Here is a 14363-nt window from a genome sequence, read left to right on the forward strand (position 1 = left end):
CAATCCTAACTAGCGCCTCTGGCTAAGAGAAAGTTAACAGCCTGATCTATACCAGGTTTTATGTAGTCATGCAGCAGTGCTCTAAAAAAAATCTATTATTTCATCTTTATGACTTTCATTGCAATCATTTCCAACTCATTATTATACCGCAAATATATCTTTCACATAAATTATCTTTCTCAAGGTCAATAGTTGCTCAGTTTGTATATTTGTTCTTATTTCTTGCATTTTTTTCATGGAATTTCTTGTGTTTGTTTTTGTTTTTTTGTTTTTCATGATAATTACATTCTGAGAAATGTGATACATTAAAGGGACATCGAACACTAGATTTTTCTTTCCATAAATGTTTTGTAGATGAACCATTTAAATAGCCCATCTGGGAGTGTTTTTGAAACAATGTATAGTTTTCTTCATAAATGCAAAGAGTCCACAGATCATTTCATTACATTTTCGGAATTCAGAACCTGGCCACCAGGAGAAGGCAAAGACACCCCAGCCAAAAGGCTTAAATACCTCCCCCAGTTCCCTCATCCCTATGTCATTCTTTGCCTTTCGTCCCAGGAGGTTGGCAGAGAAGTGTCAGAAGTTTTCTATAGTCTCTTATGGAGGGTAGTACTCTTCGGCATGGGACTGGAGTTTTAAGTAGTCCTGTCAGCCTCTCAGTGAGAGCATGGGTGAAAGCTAGGGTCTGGAGATGCAGGGAGAGTCTTTCTGTGAAACCATCCCGACTCATATTAACAGCTCCACAAGCGATCAGCGTTGACGAGTTACGCTGCCTGCTTGTTTCTCTCAAGTCCATGGCAGAAGTGACGCTACTAATTCTACTATCTGTCACACTTAAAGGGCCGTGTTCTATTTTGGAACATAACGGCCTATGTCTAGTGACGTGGCCTTTACGGGCGGGCGCGCTTTTGCATGGACTGCACGGTTTACCTTGTGACTCCATTTCCGCTTTCCTGACCGGGGAGAAATCCTGGTCCGCTGGTGTCTGGTTCTCTGAAGGTGGTGAGTGCCCCAGCCATTGGGGTGTAAGGTGCTGTTTAGATTTTCCTTATTGGTCCATTTTTTATCTAGTGTCCCAGTTATGGAGGATTCTGATTTTTTTGGAGATGGATGTCTCTGATTCAGACTCTACTTCTTGCGAAGAATATGAATTGGCCCGGGTGATACATGCCCATCAGTTATGTTCCGAATGCCGTTTAAGAGTGCTCTGTTCCTCAGGATCAGGGAATAAGGTGCCCACTGAGCCTTCCGCCTCTGGGGATTCTATTTCTCACAAGACGAGTTCCCTACCACCAATTCTTACTACGCATGCAGGTAACCCAAACGCTACTTATCCTTCTAGGGAGTGTGGCCTGTTCCCACTGGAGGTTATGACACGGTTCCGCATGGCCATGTCTTTGGCGCATCTGCACCTCCCGAGAGTGTGCTTATGATATTGTCCATGTTCTGTTACTCGGGGCACCTCAGGCATGGGATCGCCTGGTCCAGTTCAGCCCTCCTGGGGAGCGTCTGCCCCAGAGGCCTCAGGAGGTCAACCTTCGGGACCAGTGTTTTCTTTTGTCCTGGCCGAAGTATGTTGCGCCTTTCGTTATAGACTGCTGCGCCTTCATGTTCTACTAAGGCACTTTTTTGGCATTGCTGGAGGATCCCACTCTTAATGGGTCTGGGGATTCTTAGTCTTAATCTTCGACTGGCTTGCATGCATAGACATAAGAGGATGAAGTAATCTTCTCTTTAGTCTTTGTTATTTGTGTATCCATTTCTGGCTCTGAGCTTGGAAGTCTCGGACCCCTGTTGGGCTGGTCCTGCAGGTCTGTCTGTTCTTCCTGGGCGATAACCTACGGGTTGCCTTATCTTTTATTTTCATCCGTGAGGTTGATTTTTATTTGGTCTAAATCTCATGTTGTGGTGTGATGTTTCCTTCGGGAACTTTCAAAAGTCTTTCTGACTGTTCTTTATCCCTCCATCTCGGGGGAGACTCTGTGGCTTTGACAGTGCTGGGGCCCTTGGTTTCAGGCTGGTCCTGACTGGGTACAAATCCTTCTGTCTTTGAGGCCTATTTCCCTAGTTCAGACACATGGCACCTTTTTATGTCCGGTTGGTCCGGTGAGGGCACCTAGTGATCACAATATGATTTGTGTTGTTTACTTGTTTTATTTTATAAGCTTCAACTAGCATCCTGAGAGGACTTGAGGGTCCGTGGTTGCTTAGGGGCATGGGGGATTGGTTCAGTCCTCATATGCCTTTCAAGCTAGTGATCCAGGACTCCGTTGAGATCCGCTGCAACATGCTCAGTCGTTTCTGATTTTTCTGGGAAGTAGAGTGTTCTTTCCCATTGTGGGTTAGAGGCTTGGAGGATTTAGGTTCTTTATACCGCCGTTCTTACGGTTTTGCCTTTCATGGTCTCTTTGGAAGTGTCCTTTTAGGACTTGTTCCTTTTAGAGGTTCTCTTTCTGGACTTCGGTTTTTCTCGCGGCTTTGGCCGCTTAATTAGGAAGTGAAGGACGTGAGGCTCTGTCTTCCTTCGGGAGTTAGTCGTCTCCATATCAGGGGCGATAGGAGGTGTTGTCTCTTTTTCCAAGCTTTTTGCTTAGGGGATGTTTTTCTGCCTGGGTTCGGGATGCTTTGCATTCTTCTCCCTTGGGTGTGGTCCTCTGGAAAGTTAATCTGAAAGGATTATGGAGACTAGCCTTTATTTCTACTCTCTTTCGGGTGACTGTTCTCGTTCTCATTTCCCTTCGTGTTGTCCTTGGGGCCTTCGGACTCTATAGAAATTGCGTGACTTTGTCTTGCCTTAGTACCTTGTTGGGGGGGCTGTTGACCTCCGGCTAAGGGTTTTCTCTTCCCTTTGTGCTGGGAATTACGAGTGAGTCCTGTACCCGTTCTCTGGGTTTCCTGGTTCTCATCCCCTGTGAGTCTGATTGCTTCAGACAGGGTATCTTGTGTTCCCTGGGTGTGTCATTCGTTCTAAGATGATTCTGGGCCCTAGGTCCAGGGTTCTTGTCTTGGATCCTTCTTGGATGTCTGGAGACTTATGATCCTGTGGACTGGTTCGGGACGAACCCAGTTTTTTCAGGGACCCTATGTTGCGACATAGGGGCTAGCTCATTGGGCTTGCAAGCAGGAAGGCCAGAGTTCACATTCACCTTTGGGTACTGGTTATAAACTTTAAGGCCTGACTTGGGTTAGAGTGTGCTCCTCTTCATGGGGAGTTTTTTTCTCAACAGTGGTGTCTGGATGATTTTTTTTCATTTGGTCTGTGTTTTGATCAAACTATGGCTTCATGTCTTGTGGACATGTACGCTGTTCTTATCTGTGCCCTTTCCTTTTGAGGGGTTAGTTGGTCTTCCTTATGAACTGGGGTTTCCTCTCTCTGGAGGGTCTTTGTCCTGCCCTGTGTGTAGGAGGTTGGATCATGTGGCTTATTTCTGTAAGGGGCAGCATCTGCTGCTCTGTGGGCTCTGTTCCACCTGTTGGAATTTGATCTCTCTACGTAGAAACTGTCTAAGAGAGCTGTGAAAGGTCTTCCTACGGGATCTATTGCACTTTTCTCTGTTCCAGGTCCCAGGGGGTTCTCCTTGGGGAGTGCCTTGTTGAAGGAGCGGATTGTGTTGGCACCCGATCTCTGTTGGGGTGGGTGAGTTCCCCCCTTTTCTTTCCATTCCCTGGGGGCTTGTGGTTGGGGTCTTTCTGTCCCCCCTGTCTTTCAGACATGTCTGTCGCTTGGGCTGCTCTGGTGTTGGAGCAGGATCTGAGATCTGTTGCTCTGCTAAATTCGTCCTTGGAGCATTTGAGGTACGATAAGACTCTTGAGGTTTCTCCTTTCTCCATGATTCAAGGTTTGTGGGAAGGACTGGTGGCTCTTAGATGGCCTGCAACGTTATCTGCTGGTTAGTGGATACTTAGCAATCTGAAGGATCCTATCTTCAGCTGCTTTCTGCTTGCCCTGCAAGTATTTAAGTTTCAGAATAATTTTTACATGACTGCAGCGTGCAGTGTTTTTGCTTCAGGTGTTGTTCGTCAGACCTGTCTGAGCTTGCTGCACGAGGTTTAGTTTCTTAATATTTCGGTATTCTGAGCTACCTTTTTGCGACTTGGGGACTTTCGTCTTCAGTTGCTTTTTAGAGTGTGGTTGCACTGTATTAGGGGAAGATCCTCTCGGTTTCTGCCTCCGGCCTTATCCCATGATTTCTGTATTTCTGGGGTCTGGGCGTTGCCTTCCATTGTTTCTATGAGACTGGTGGGTTTCTGTTGGTTTGGAGTTTCTTATGCTAGCTGGACAGCTAGCTCAGCATACTAATGCACTGTGGCTACTCTGCACTGTAGGAAACAGAGGGTTGCAAGTTCGATCCCCGGCGAGGTCTACTCAGCCTTCCTCCTTTCGAGGTTGATAAGATGAGCAGCACCTTGAGTCCCTTAAAGGGGATTAGCCGCGCTTTACAAGTACAATCATGTTTTCTCTGTGTCTTTTCTTCTTTGTGGAAAAATACGGTAGCTTGTTCCCTTTCTTTGGTATGGGGTGTGTTGTGAGACGGTGTCACCTGGAGGCTGTTGACTCTAGTTCCTGTGGTCTCTAGCAAGGCTTGTGGACTATCTGTGGTCAGGGTCCTAGGACCTTTTTCTTTTTGTTTCAAAGTTGTTCTCGGCTTTGGACGAAGCGGGATGTTGCTGGGTATGGGTTTTCAGGCCTGGTGACCTCAGAATGGGCCGCCTCTTGTACCCTCCCGTTTTTGCATTCAGTATCCTCTATAGCTTGGGTATTGTTTTCCCAAAAGTATTGAATGCAGCTGTGTACTCTTTCCATTTATGAAGAAAAACTTAAATTATGCTTACCTGATAATTTTCTTTTCTTCAGATGGAAAGAGTCCACAGCTTCCCACCCGTATTTTTCTGTGGGGCGTCTGTTATTTTTTGTTCTTCTGGCACCTTTTCACCCTGATATTTCTTCTACTGTTCCTTGTTCCCCTGGCAGACTTCCTTGTTCCCTGAGAGACTGACAGGACTACTTAAAACTCCAGTCTCACTGCGAAGAGTACTACCCTCCATCCAAGACTACTCAGAAACTCCGGCACTCCTCTGGGGGATGAGGGAAGTGGAGGAGGTATTTAAGCCTTTTGGCTGGGTGTCTTTGCCTCCTTCTGGTGGCCAGGTTCTGAATTCCCAAAAGTAATGGATGCAGCTGTGGACTCTTTCCATCTAAATAAAAAAAATTTTATCAGGTAAGCATAATTTAAGTTTTTGCTTAAAGCGACACTAAACCCACATTTTTTCTTTAAAGGTACATGAAACTCAAAAATTTTCTTTCATGATTCAGATAGAGAATACAATTTTAAACAACTTTCTAATTTACTTTTATTATCTAATCTGTTTCATTCTCTTGGTATCATTTGTTGAAGGAGCAGCAATGCACTACTGGTTTCTAACTGAACACATGGGTGAGCCAATCACAATCAATATATATATGCAGCCTCCAATCAACAGCTAGAACCTAGGTTCTCTGCTGCTCCTGAACTTGCTGAGATAAACCTTTCAGCAAATTATAACAAGAGAACGCAAATTAAAAAATAGAACATGCAATTTTAAGCAAATTTCTTTCCTATTATCAATTTTTCTTCGTTCTCTTGCTATCTTTATTTTAAAAGCAGGAATGTAAAGCTTAAGAGCCGGCCTATTTTTGGTTCAGAACCTGGGTTATGCTTGCTTATTGGTTTGCTAAATTAAGTCACCAATAATCCAGCGCTATCCAGGGTGCTGAACCTAAAATGTCCTGGTTAATAAGCTTTAAATTCCTGATTTTTTTAAAAAAAAAAAATAGCAAGAGAATTAAGAAATTTGATAGTAGTAGCAAATTAGAAAGTTGCTTACAATTGCATGCTCTATCTGAATCATGAAAGGAAACATTTCGGTTTAGTACCCTTTTAAGTAGAGATTACATGTGTGAAGCATCTAGAAACTCCGTAACAGTTTAGCACAGGGGTGGAAAAGGCTCAGCAGTTAAAGGGTTAAAGGGGCATTCATTTTATATATATATATATATATCCTATATAATAAAAGGCCAGGTATATTTGTCAGATGCAGTCATGCGCAGTAAAGACTGCGCAAGGACAAACATACCTGGCCTTTAGATCAACTTAAGATCAGATCGGCCGTTGCGGGGGGCGTGGGTGTGCCGAGGGGGCGGGACTGACGGGAGTGCCGTGATGGGGGCGTGGCCAGGCGTGGTCGGACCGGGATTGGGCATGGCCGACCGGGAGTGGGTGTGGCCTGAAAACGACAAAGTGTGGGGAGAGATAGAGGTTCAAAAGAGAGGGCGAGGAGGGGGCAAAAGAGAGGGGGAAGAGGGGGCAAACTAGAGGGGGGAGAGAGAGAGAGCAAAAGAGAGGGAGGAGAGTTAAAGAGAGGGTAGAGAAAGCAAAAGAGAGGGGGAGAGAGAGCTAAAGAGAGGGGGGAGAAAGAAAGAGAGCAAAAGAGAGGGGGGGAGAGAGAGAGTTTAAAGAGAGGGTAGAGAAAGCAAAAGAGAGGGGGGGAGAGAGAGCTAAAGAGAGGGGGAGAAAGAGAGAGAGCAAAAGAGAGGGGGGATAGAGAGAGTTAAAGAGAGGGGGAGATATATATATTAGCGCTGCGGAATCTGTTGGCACTCTACAAATAACCGATAATAATAATAATAGGGTAGAGAAAGCAAAAGAAAGGGGAGAGAGAGCTAAAGAGAGGGGGGAGAGAAAGCAAAAGAAAGGGGAGAGAAAGCAAAAGAAAGGGGAGAGAAAGCAAAAGGGAGGGGAGAGAGCAAAAGAGAGGGAGAGAGCAAAAGAAAGGGGGAGAGAAAAAGAGAGCAAAGGAGAGGGGGGGGAGAGAGAGCAAAGGAGAGGGGGGGGAAAGAGAGCAAAGGAGAGGGGGGGAGAGAGAGCAAAGGAGAGGGGGGGAGAGAGAGCAAAGGAGAGGGGGGGAGAGAGAGCAAAGGGGAGGGGGGGAGAGAGCAAGCAAAGGAGAGGGGGAGAGCAAAATAGAGGGGGGAGAGAGAGCAAAAGAAGGGGAGAGCAAAATAATGGGGGGAGAGAGAGCAAAAGAGGGGGAGATAGAGCAAAATAGGTGGGGGAGAGAGCAAAAGAGAGGAGGAGAGAGCAAAAAGAGAGAGGGGAGAGAGGGAGCAAAAGAAAGGGGGAGAGAGAGATAGAGCAAAAGAGAGGGGGAGATATATATATATATATATATATACAGTATATATATATATATATATATATATATATATATATATATATATATATACACATACACAAACACGTACGTTCTACTGTATATCATGTTTAAAAAAGATGAATTGCAAAAGAGAAAAGAGCAGCATAGATAAATAAATGTATCTAATTATCCAAACGTAAATAAAATTAGATTTTGTGGACTAAAATAACTTCTTGCTGCACTTTCATTAATCATTTATTGGGATATTACATTTTTTTTTAATTTACTGATCTTCTAAGTTGTTTCTCTCCTCATTGCTTTTTTTAAGGGAGAATTTAAAATTTTTTTTAGAGCATTTTATTTATTTTACTTTTCTATCTTTAAACCATTAGGTCAGTAGAATTTTGACACAGAAACCTAAATACTTTCTAAAGAGCGCTAAACCTAGCATAGTCCTGATGGTATGCACAGTGTGTGTCATTTTGCTTCAATAAATGCACATAGATCATTTTTAGGTATCCCATATGCTAAAAAATTGCTTTATGTGCATCCAATTTCTTTTAAACACATAATCCCTCATGCCAGTGCAGCACCACTTTAGATAGATGTAAAGCATAGCAGGGAATATTACAGCAGGAGAAATCCTATGTAGACAGCTGTTTCAGTCTTGCTAGACCTCATCAGCACATGATAGATTTCTACTTGCTGCATAGCACAGCTGGTATAGGGTATCCAAACACTGCATTGACAGGGTGGGAATCTGTGTTTAAAACTTATATTGGAACACAGGTGAGGTATTTACATATCCTTACCCAGAATCCCCAGAAATGTGGAGACACTTGTTGGATGAGGCTTTTTGCGAACAAAGTTCAGATAGGCTCTATCATACCTGTTGTGCATCACTATACTTTAACATTTGACAGGGTTTCCCTCATCTATTTACTTAACAGAACATATTTTAAGACTGGAATAATCTACCACAATCCATAATATATTTTATGGCTTGTTATTTAAAGGGACAGTCTAGGCCAAAATAAACTTTCATGATTCAGATAGAGCATGTCATTTTAAACAATTTTCCAATTTACTTTTATCACCAATTTTGCTTTGTTCTCTTGGTATTCTTAGTTGAAAGCTTAAAATAGGAGGTTCATATGCTAATTTCTTAGACCTTGAAGCCCACCTCTTTCAGATTGCATTTTAACAGTTTTTCACCACTAGAGGGTGTTAGTTCACGTATTTCATATAGATAATACTGTGCTTGTGCACGAGAAGTTATCTGGGAGCAGGCACTGATTGGCTAGACTGCAAGTCTGTCAAAAGAACTGAAAAAAGGGGCAGTTTGCAGAGGCTTAGATACAAGATAATCACAGAGGTTAAAAGTATATTAATATAACTGTGTTAGTTATGCAAAACTGGGAAATGGGTAATAAAGGGATTATCTATCTTTTAAAACAATAGAAATTCTGGTGTAGACTGTCCCTTTAAGGTTATATAACTTGTTTTCACGTACTACTATAATACCTCATTGATGGAGAATATTTGAATCTTAGATTCACTACTAAAACATTGCTATTCACAAAAAAGCTTTATTTTACGTTTCTTATTGCAATTTTTCTAACTGCTCACAGTTGAAGCTATGTTTGTTTCTGTTCTGAAAATATGACACAGTTTTGTCCTTATTTTTTGTTTAATAATATATTAATATATTATTTTTTTCCAACAGGAAAAAAAAATCAATCATGACAACAGAAACCGGTTTAGAGTCAGACTCAAAACAAGATCAGGAGAAAGATCAGCAAGACCAAGCTCACCAGAAGGGAACTGGGGCGCAGGAAGGTCTGAAGCTTGGAGAGGATCAGTTTCCGGCAGCAGCAGCTCATAGTACACCCTTAAAAAGTCAAAAGGTGCGATTTTGTTATTTTAATAAAAAAGCTTTTGTAATTCCTAACAATATTTCATAAATGGGTATTAAACACCTCTTGCAAAAATGTTATCCCACACTCCCTAGAGATGCCAAAAAGCAAATCCTGTTACCTAGATTTCTTTAAAATGCTGTAAATTGCCTAAAACAGCTATTTGATATGCAGTGTTGGGAAGAAAACATATTGGTTACAGATTTATGTATTTATTTTGACATTTTTAGCGAGCTTTGGACAAGCACACTTTTTATACAAAAGCAGGAAGTGTTTAAAGGCACATTGTACGCTATATTTTTCTTTGCATACATGTTTCGTAGAGGATCTATTTATATAGCCCATCTAAGAATGTTTTTGTAACAATATATAGTTTTGCTTTTTTCTCCTTTCTCTCAATTTTAAACAAAGAGTTTGAAAGGTTTGCAAGGAAAAAGAAAGTTCAATGAATATACCTATGTCTAACAGTGTGAGATGGCCTGTAAAGTCTAAAGATACAACCAACAGTGTTCACTTATCATTAGAATGGTTTAGGCATTGGTTCACCTGAACAATTATTTTTTAATAACATTGTGCTGATTTTCAGACTCCAAACCAAGCACCAAAGTATCAGATGTAGAAACAGGTATATGGATTCCTGCTGCTATTTTTTGGGGTAATCTGTTTTTTTCATATGTAGGGAAGGAGGAGGGGAAGTGTCTGCACTTTGTGCTTTATCAGTCTCTTTCACTGGGTGTCCCAGCCTAAGCTCATCAACAGTGCTCAACTGGGAGCTTCTAAATACATTTTTAAAATGTTTTATACTGGATTTTTAGATCAGTATCTGTGCATATTCTTATTTATAGTAGTGTCTATTACATGCAGTTATATGGAAATTGGTGTACACTGTCCCTTTAATGTTCCTTAGGGATGCAATGATTCTGATCATTCATGCATCTAAAGTTTACCTAGAGAAGCTGATGTAATTAAAAAAAACTTGCAATTACACATTTTGTAGCAGTTATGCATCCATAATTGTTGTATAACATTCCGAGTGTTCAATGTTTAAAGTGGCTATATAAATAAATCAAAGTATGTATGGGATAATAAAGGATAGGAAAGCTACAATTAATAGATAGATTCAAATGCAATTTTAAGACACTTTTAAATGTACTTCTATTTTCAAATTTAAATTGTTCTCTTGGTATCCTGTGTTGAAGAACACAATGTACATATCCTACTCCACTGGCTCACCAGATTTGTGCAGCTAGATCCCAGTAGTGCCTTGCAGCTCTGGAGTTGACATTAACTATGTGTTTAATCAGGGTTCAAGTCCAGCGGGAACGCATGGGAACAGAGTTCCTGCACTATTTTTGCAGGAGCACCTAAGTTCCCCCCTGGACAGAGAACAGAAAATAGTCCTTGCAATTAAAGGTGCTTGTGAAACATCTTGAACTAGGATAAGCCCAATTACTTTGTTTTATATACCAATAGTATATGCAGTTTGTTTATCTATGTTGGTTTCAGTATGTCTATCGATTTATGGTCAGCAGGCCAGGTTCTCTGCAGAATGCGGACATGTGCAAGATAATATATTTTTCTGCAGATTTAACCTCACCAGTTTCATCCCAAGGCGAAAGGTGTCCTGTTTTGCTTTCAGTGTTACTGTGCCCTCATGCCTCCTGCTTCCTCTGCCAGTGTTACATGTTTCACATTTACTTGGTATATGTGTTAATGGTAACAGAAAATGACACTCAAATGCCTTGTGACTATCATTTTCATTGTTTTTTACTGCAGAGTGCACACACAAACCTTATCGAGATCATGATATCAGTTATTTACATTACAAAGCCTTTCACATCATTTTAGCCAGGGAGTAACCTCTCCTAAAATTTCACTAAAGCTCTTAGCTTTTTGGATTATTCAACATCATCTTTATACAAATGCCCCTTCATGTGTTCTAAAAAGTGTGTGTCTGGCTTCACAGTTTTCAGTATCAGTTGAATCCTATATTATAAATACAAATTTCACCCCTGTCATGTAAAAATTTAATTACGGTTGTCCATCCTCAGGCCTAATGGCAACCATTCAGCCCTTCATTGGTTTTAATTTCCTTTCATTAACCAGAGTGTATACATTATATACATATAAATACAGTGTGTGTATGTATAAAATAATATTATTTATGAGGTGGTGGAAGTCTTGGTGAGTTCCCACACTTTTTTTGTAGGGCTTGACCCCTGTGTTTAATCCTTTGCAGGGGTTAAACACACATAAACAAGCAACAGATCAATGATAAAACCCTGTTACATATTAGAATATTTTATTTATTTCACTTTTATAACCCTTTAAAGGGACACTGAACCCAAATTTTGTCTTTCGTGATTCAGATAGAGCATGCAATTTTAAGCAACTTTCTAATTTACTCCTATTACATTTTCTTCATTCTCTTGGTATCTTTATTTGAAATTCAAGAATGGAACTTTAGATGCCGGACCATTTTTGGTGAACAACCTGGATACATTCACCCACCAATAAACTAGTGCTGTCCAGAGGTCTGAACCAAAAAATAGCTTAGATTCCTTCTTTTTCAAATAAAGATAGCAAGAGAACAAAGAAAAAATGATAATAGGAGTAAATTAAAAAGTTGCTTAAAATTGCATGCTCTATCTGAATCGCGAAAGAAAAAAATTGGGTTCAGTGTCCCTTTAAAGGGATGTTTAACAATAAATACATGCTAATAATATATTCAATAATACTTTTATAAACCTTTAAAGGGATGTTAAACAATAAATACATGCTAATAATATATTCAACAATATATTTAAAGCAAATTTTAGCCTTATAATATGTAGATGCCTTTTTTTTTTAAACTATTATTTTAGTTGTTTAAAGGGACATAATACTCATATGCTAAATCACTTGAAACTGATGCAGTATAACTGTAAAAAGCTGACAGGAAAATATCACCTGAACATATTTATATAAAAAAAGGAAGATATTTTACCTCACAATTTCCTCAGCTCACCAGAGTTAGTTCTGTGTAAAAAGTTATACTTCAGCTGTTGTCCATCTGCAGTTAAAAATAAATAAATAAATGAATAAATGAACTGCAGCCAATCAGCATCAACAGTGCTGACGTCATGAACTCTTTTACTGTGATCTCATGAGATTTCATAGTAAACTTCCTTAAACTGAATAGGGAAATTACATGTGTCCATATGGGGTGTGAATACTTAGGGCATTTTGAGGTAAAATGTCTTTCTTTTTTACATAGAGATGTTCAGGTGATATTTTCTAGTCATCTTTTTACAGCTATGCTGCATCACTTTCAAATGTTTCAACATTTGGGTATCATGGCCTTTTAAGTATTGAACATATAAGTGTAAAGGTTTAGTTTCTATAAAGTATTTTAGTTCCTATAAAGTAATGGAAGGCTGTATGGGGGACCCTTTTAGATAATGTAATGTTTCACAAAGCCTTGTTTTGACAGTCTCTTTTCTCTTGTTAAGTGTGTTCAGTCCACGGGTCATCCATTACTTATGGGATATATTCTCCTTCCCAACAGGAAGTTGCAAGAGGATCACTCAAGCAGAGCTGCTATATAGCTCCTCCCCTCACATGTCATACCCAGTCATTCTCTTGCAACCCTCAACAAAGAAGGTCGCGGGAGGAGTTGGAGTTTTTACTTAATTATTCTTCAATCAAAAGTTTGTTATTTTAAATGGCACCAAAGTGTGCTGTTTTTCTAGGCAGTATTTGGAAGAAGAAACTGCCTGCATTTTTCTATGATCTTAGCAGGCGTAACTAAGATCCACTGGCTGTTCTCGACATTCTGAGGAGTGGTGTAACTTCAGAACATGGGAATAGCATGCGGGGTCCCCCGCAAATGAGGTATGTGCAGTACAATATTTTCTGGGAATGGAATTGACTAAGAAAACACTGCTGTTACCCGTATGATGTAAGTACAGCCTTAAATGCAGTAGTAGTGACTGGTATCAGGCTGATGAATGTATGCACAGTAGAGTTATTTTCTAGGGACTAGAATTTGACTGAGAAAATACTGTTAATACTGAAATAATGCTTAAGCCTTATCTGCAGTGGAAGCGACTGGTAGCAGGCTTAGTGATAACTTTGCATGACATTTAAAGAAGTTTGTTTTTGAAAAACGTTTACTGGCATGTTATTCGTTTTTTGTGAGGTACTTTGGTGATAAATCCTTTTGGGCATGAATTTTTTCTTATTTTCCACATGGCTAACGTATATTTCTACATAGAAACCGTTATATCAGGTCTCCCACTGTTGTAAATGAGCGGGAGGGGCCTTTTTTGGCGCCTTGTTGCGCAGTTAAAATTCTAGCACAGTCTTCCTGCTTCTTCCTCCTTGATCCAGGACGTCTCTAGAGAGCTCAGGGGTCTTCAAAATTCGTTTTTTGAGGGAGGTAATCAGTCACAGCAGACCTGTGACAGTGTGTTAGACTGTGATAAAAACGTTTAATATTAATTTGATATCCGTTTTTTTTTTTGGGTACTGAGGGGTTAATCATCCTTTTGCTAATGGGTGCAATCCTCTGCTAATTAATACATTTAAAGAATTGTTGACTAATAACTGAATTAGTTCTTTGTTATTCAACTGTGTTTTTTATAAGCGCTGCAGCGTTTTTTATATTGCTTGTGAACTTATTGAAAGTAATTTCCAAGCTTGCTAGCTTCATTGCTAGTCTGTTTAAACATGTCTGATACAGAGGAATCTGCTTGTTCATTATGTTTAAAAGCCGATGTGGAGCCCAATAGAAATATGTGTACCAATTGTATTGATATTACTTTGAATAAAAGTCAATCTGTACCGATAAAGAAATTATCACCAGACAACGAGGGGGCATTTATGCCGTCTAACTCTCCTCACGTGTCAGTACCTCCGTCTCCCGCTCGGGAGGTGCGTGAGATTGAGGCGCCAAGTACATCAAGGCCCTTATAAATCACTTTACATGATATGGCTAATGTTATGAAGGAAGTATTATACAATATGCCCGAGTTAAGAGGCAAGCGCGACAGTTCTGGGTTAAGGACAGAGCGCGCCGATGACACGAGAGCCATGTCTGATACTGCGTCACAATTTGCAGAACATGAGGACGGAGAGCTTCATTCTGTGGGTGACGGTTCTGATTCGGGAGACCGGATTCAGAAATTTCAAATTTTAAATTTAAGCTTGAGAACCTCCGCGTGTTGCTAGGGGAGGTGTTAGCGGCTCTGAATGATTGTGACACGGTGGCAATCCCAGAGAAATTATGTA

The 14363-nt window shown here is 40.5% G+C and overlaps 1 protein-coding gene across 8 annotated transcripts in view; it reads left to right on the forward strand.

Annotated features, from left to right (window-relative positions):
* Positions 1-14363, forward strand: part of EPB41L3 (erythrocyte membrane protein band 4.1 like 3) — a 554565-nt gene that overhangs the window by 123959 nt on the left and 416243 nt on the right. For all 8 annotated transcript variants that reach the window (XM_053714936.1, XM_053714941.1, XM_053714938.1 and 5 more), the window contains exon 2: positions 8903-9083. In XM_053714936.1, the coding sequence (XP_053570911.1) occupies positions 8919-9083 (165 nt within the window). In that variant the 5' untranslated portion in view covers positions 8903-8918. The remainder of the gene's footprint in view (positions 1-8902; positions 9084-14363) is intronic.

Source organism: Bombina bombina, chromosome 5 (assembly GCF_027579735.1).
Source record: "Bombina bombina isolate aBomBom1 chromosome 5, aBomBom1.pri, whole genome shotgun sequence".
NCBI classification, from domain to species: Eukaryota; Metazoa; Chordata; class Amphibia; order Anura; family Bombinatoridae; genus Bombina; species Bombina bombina.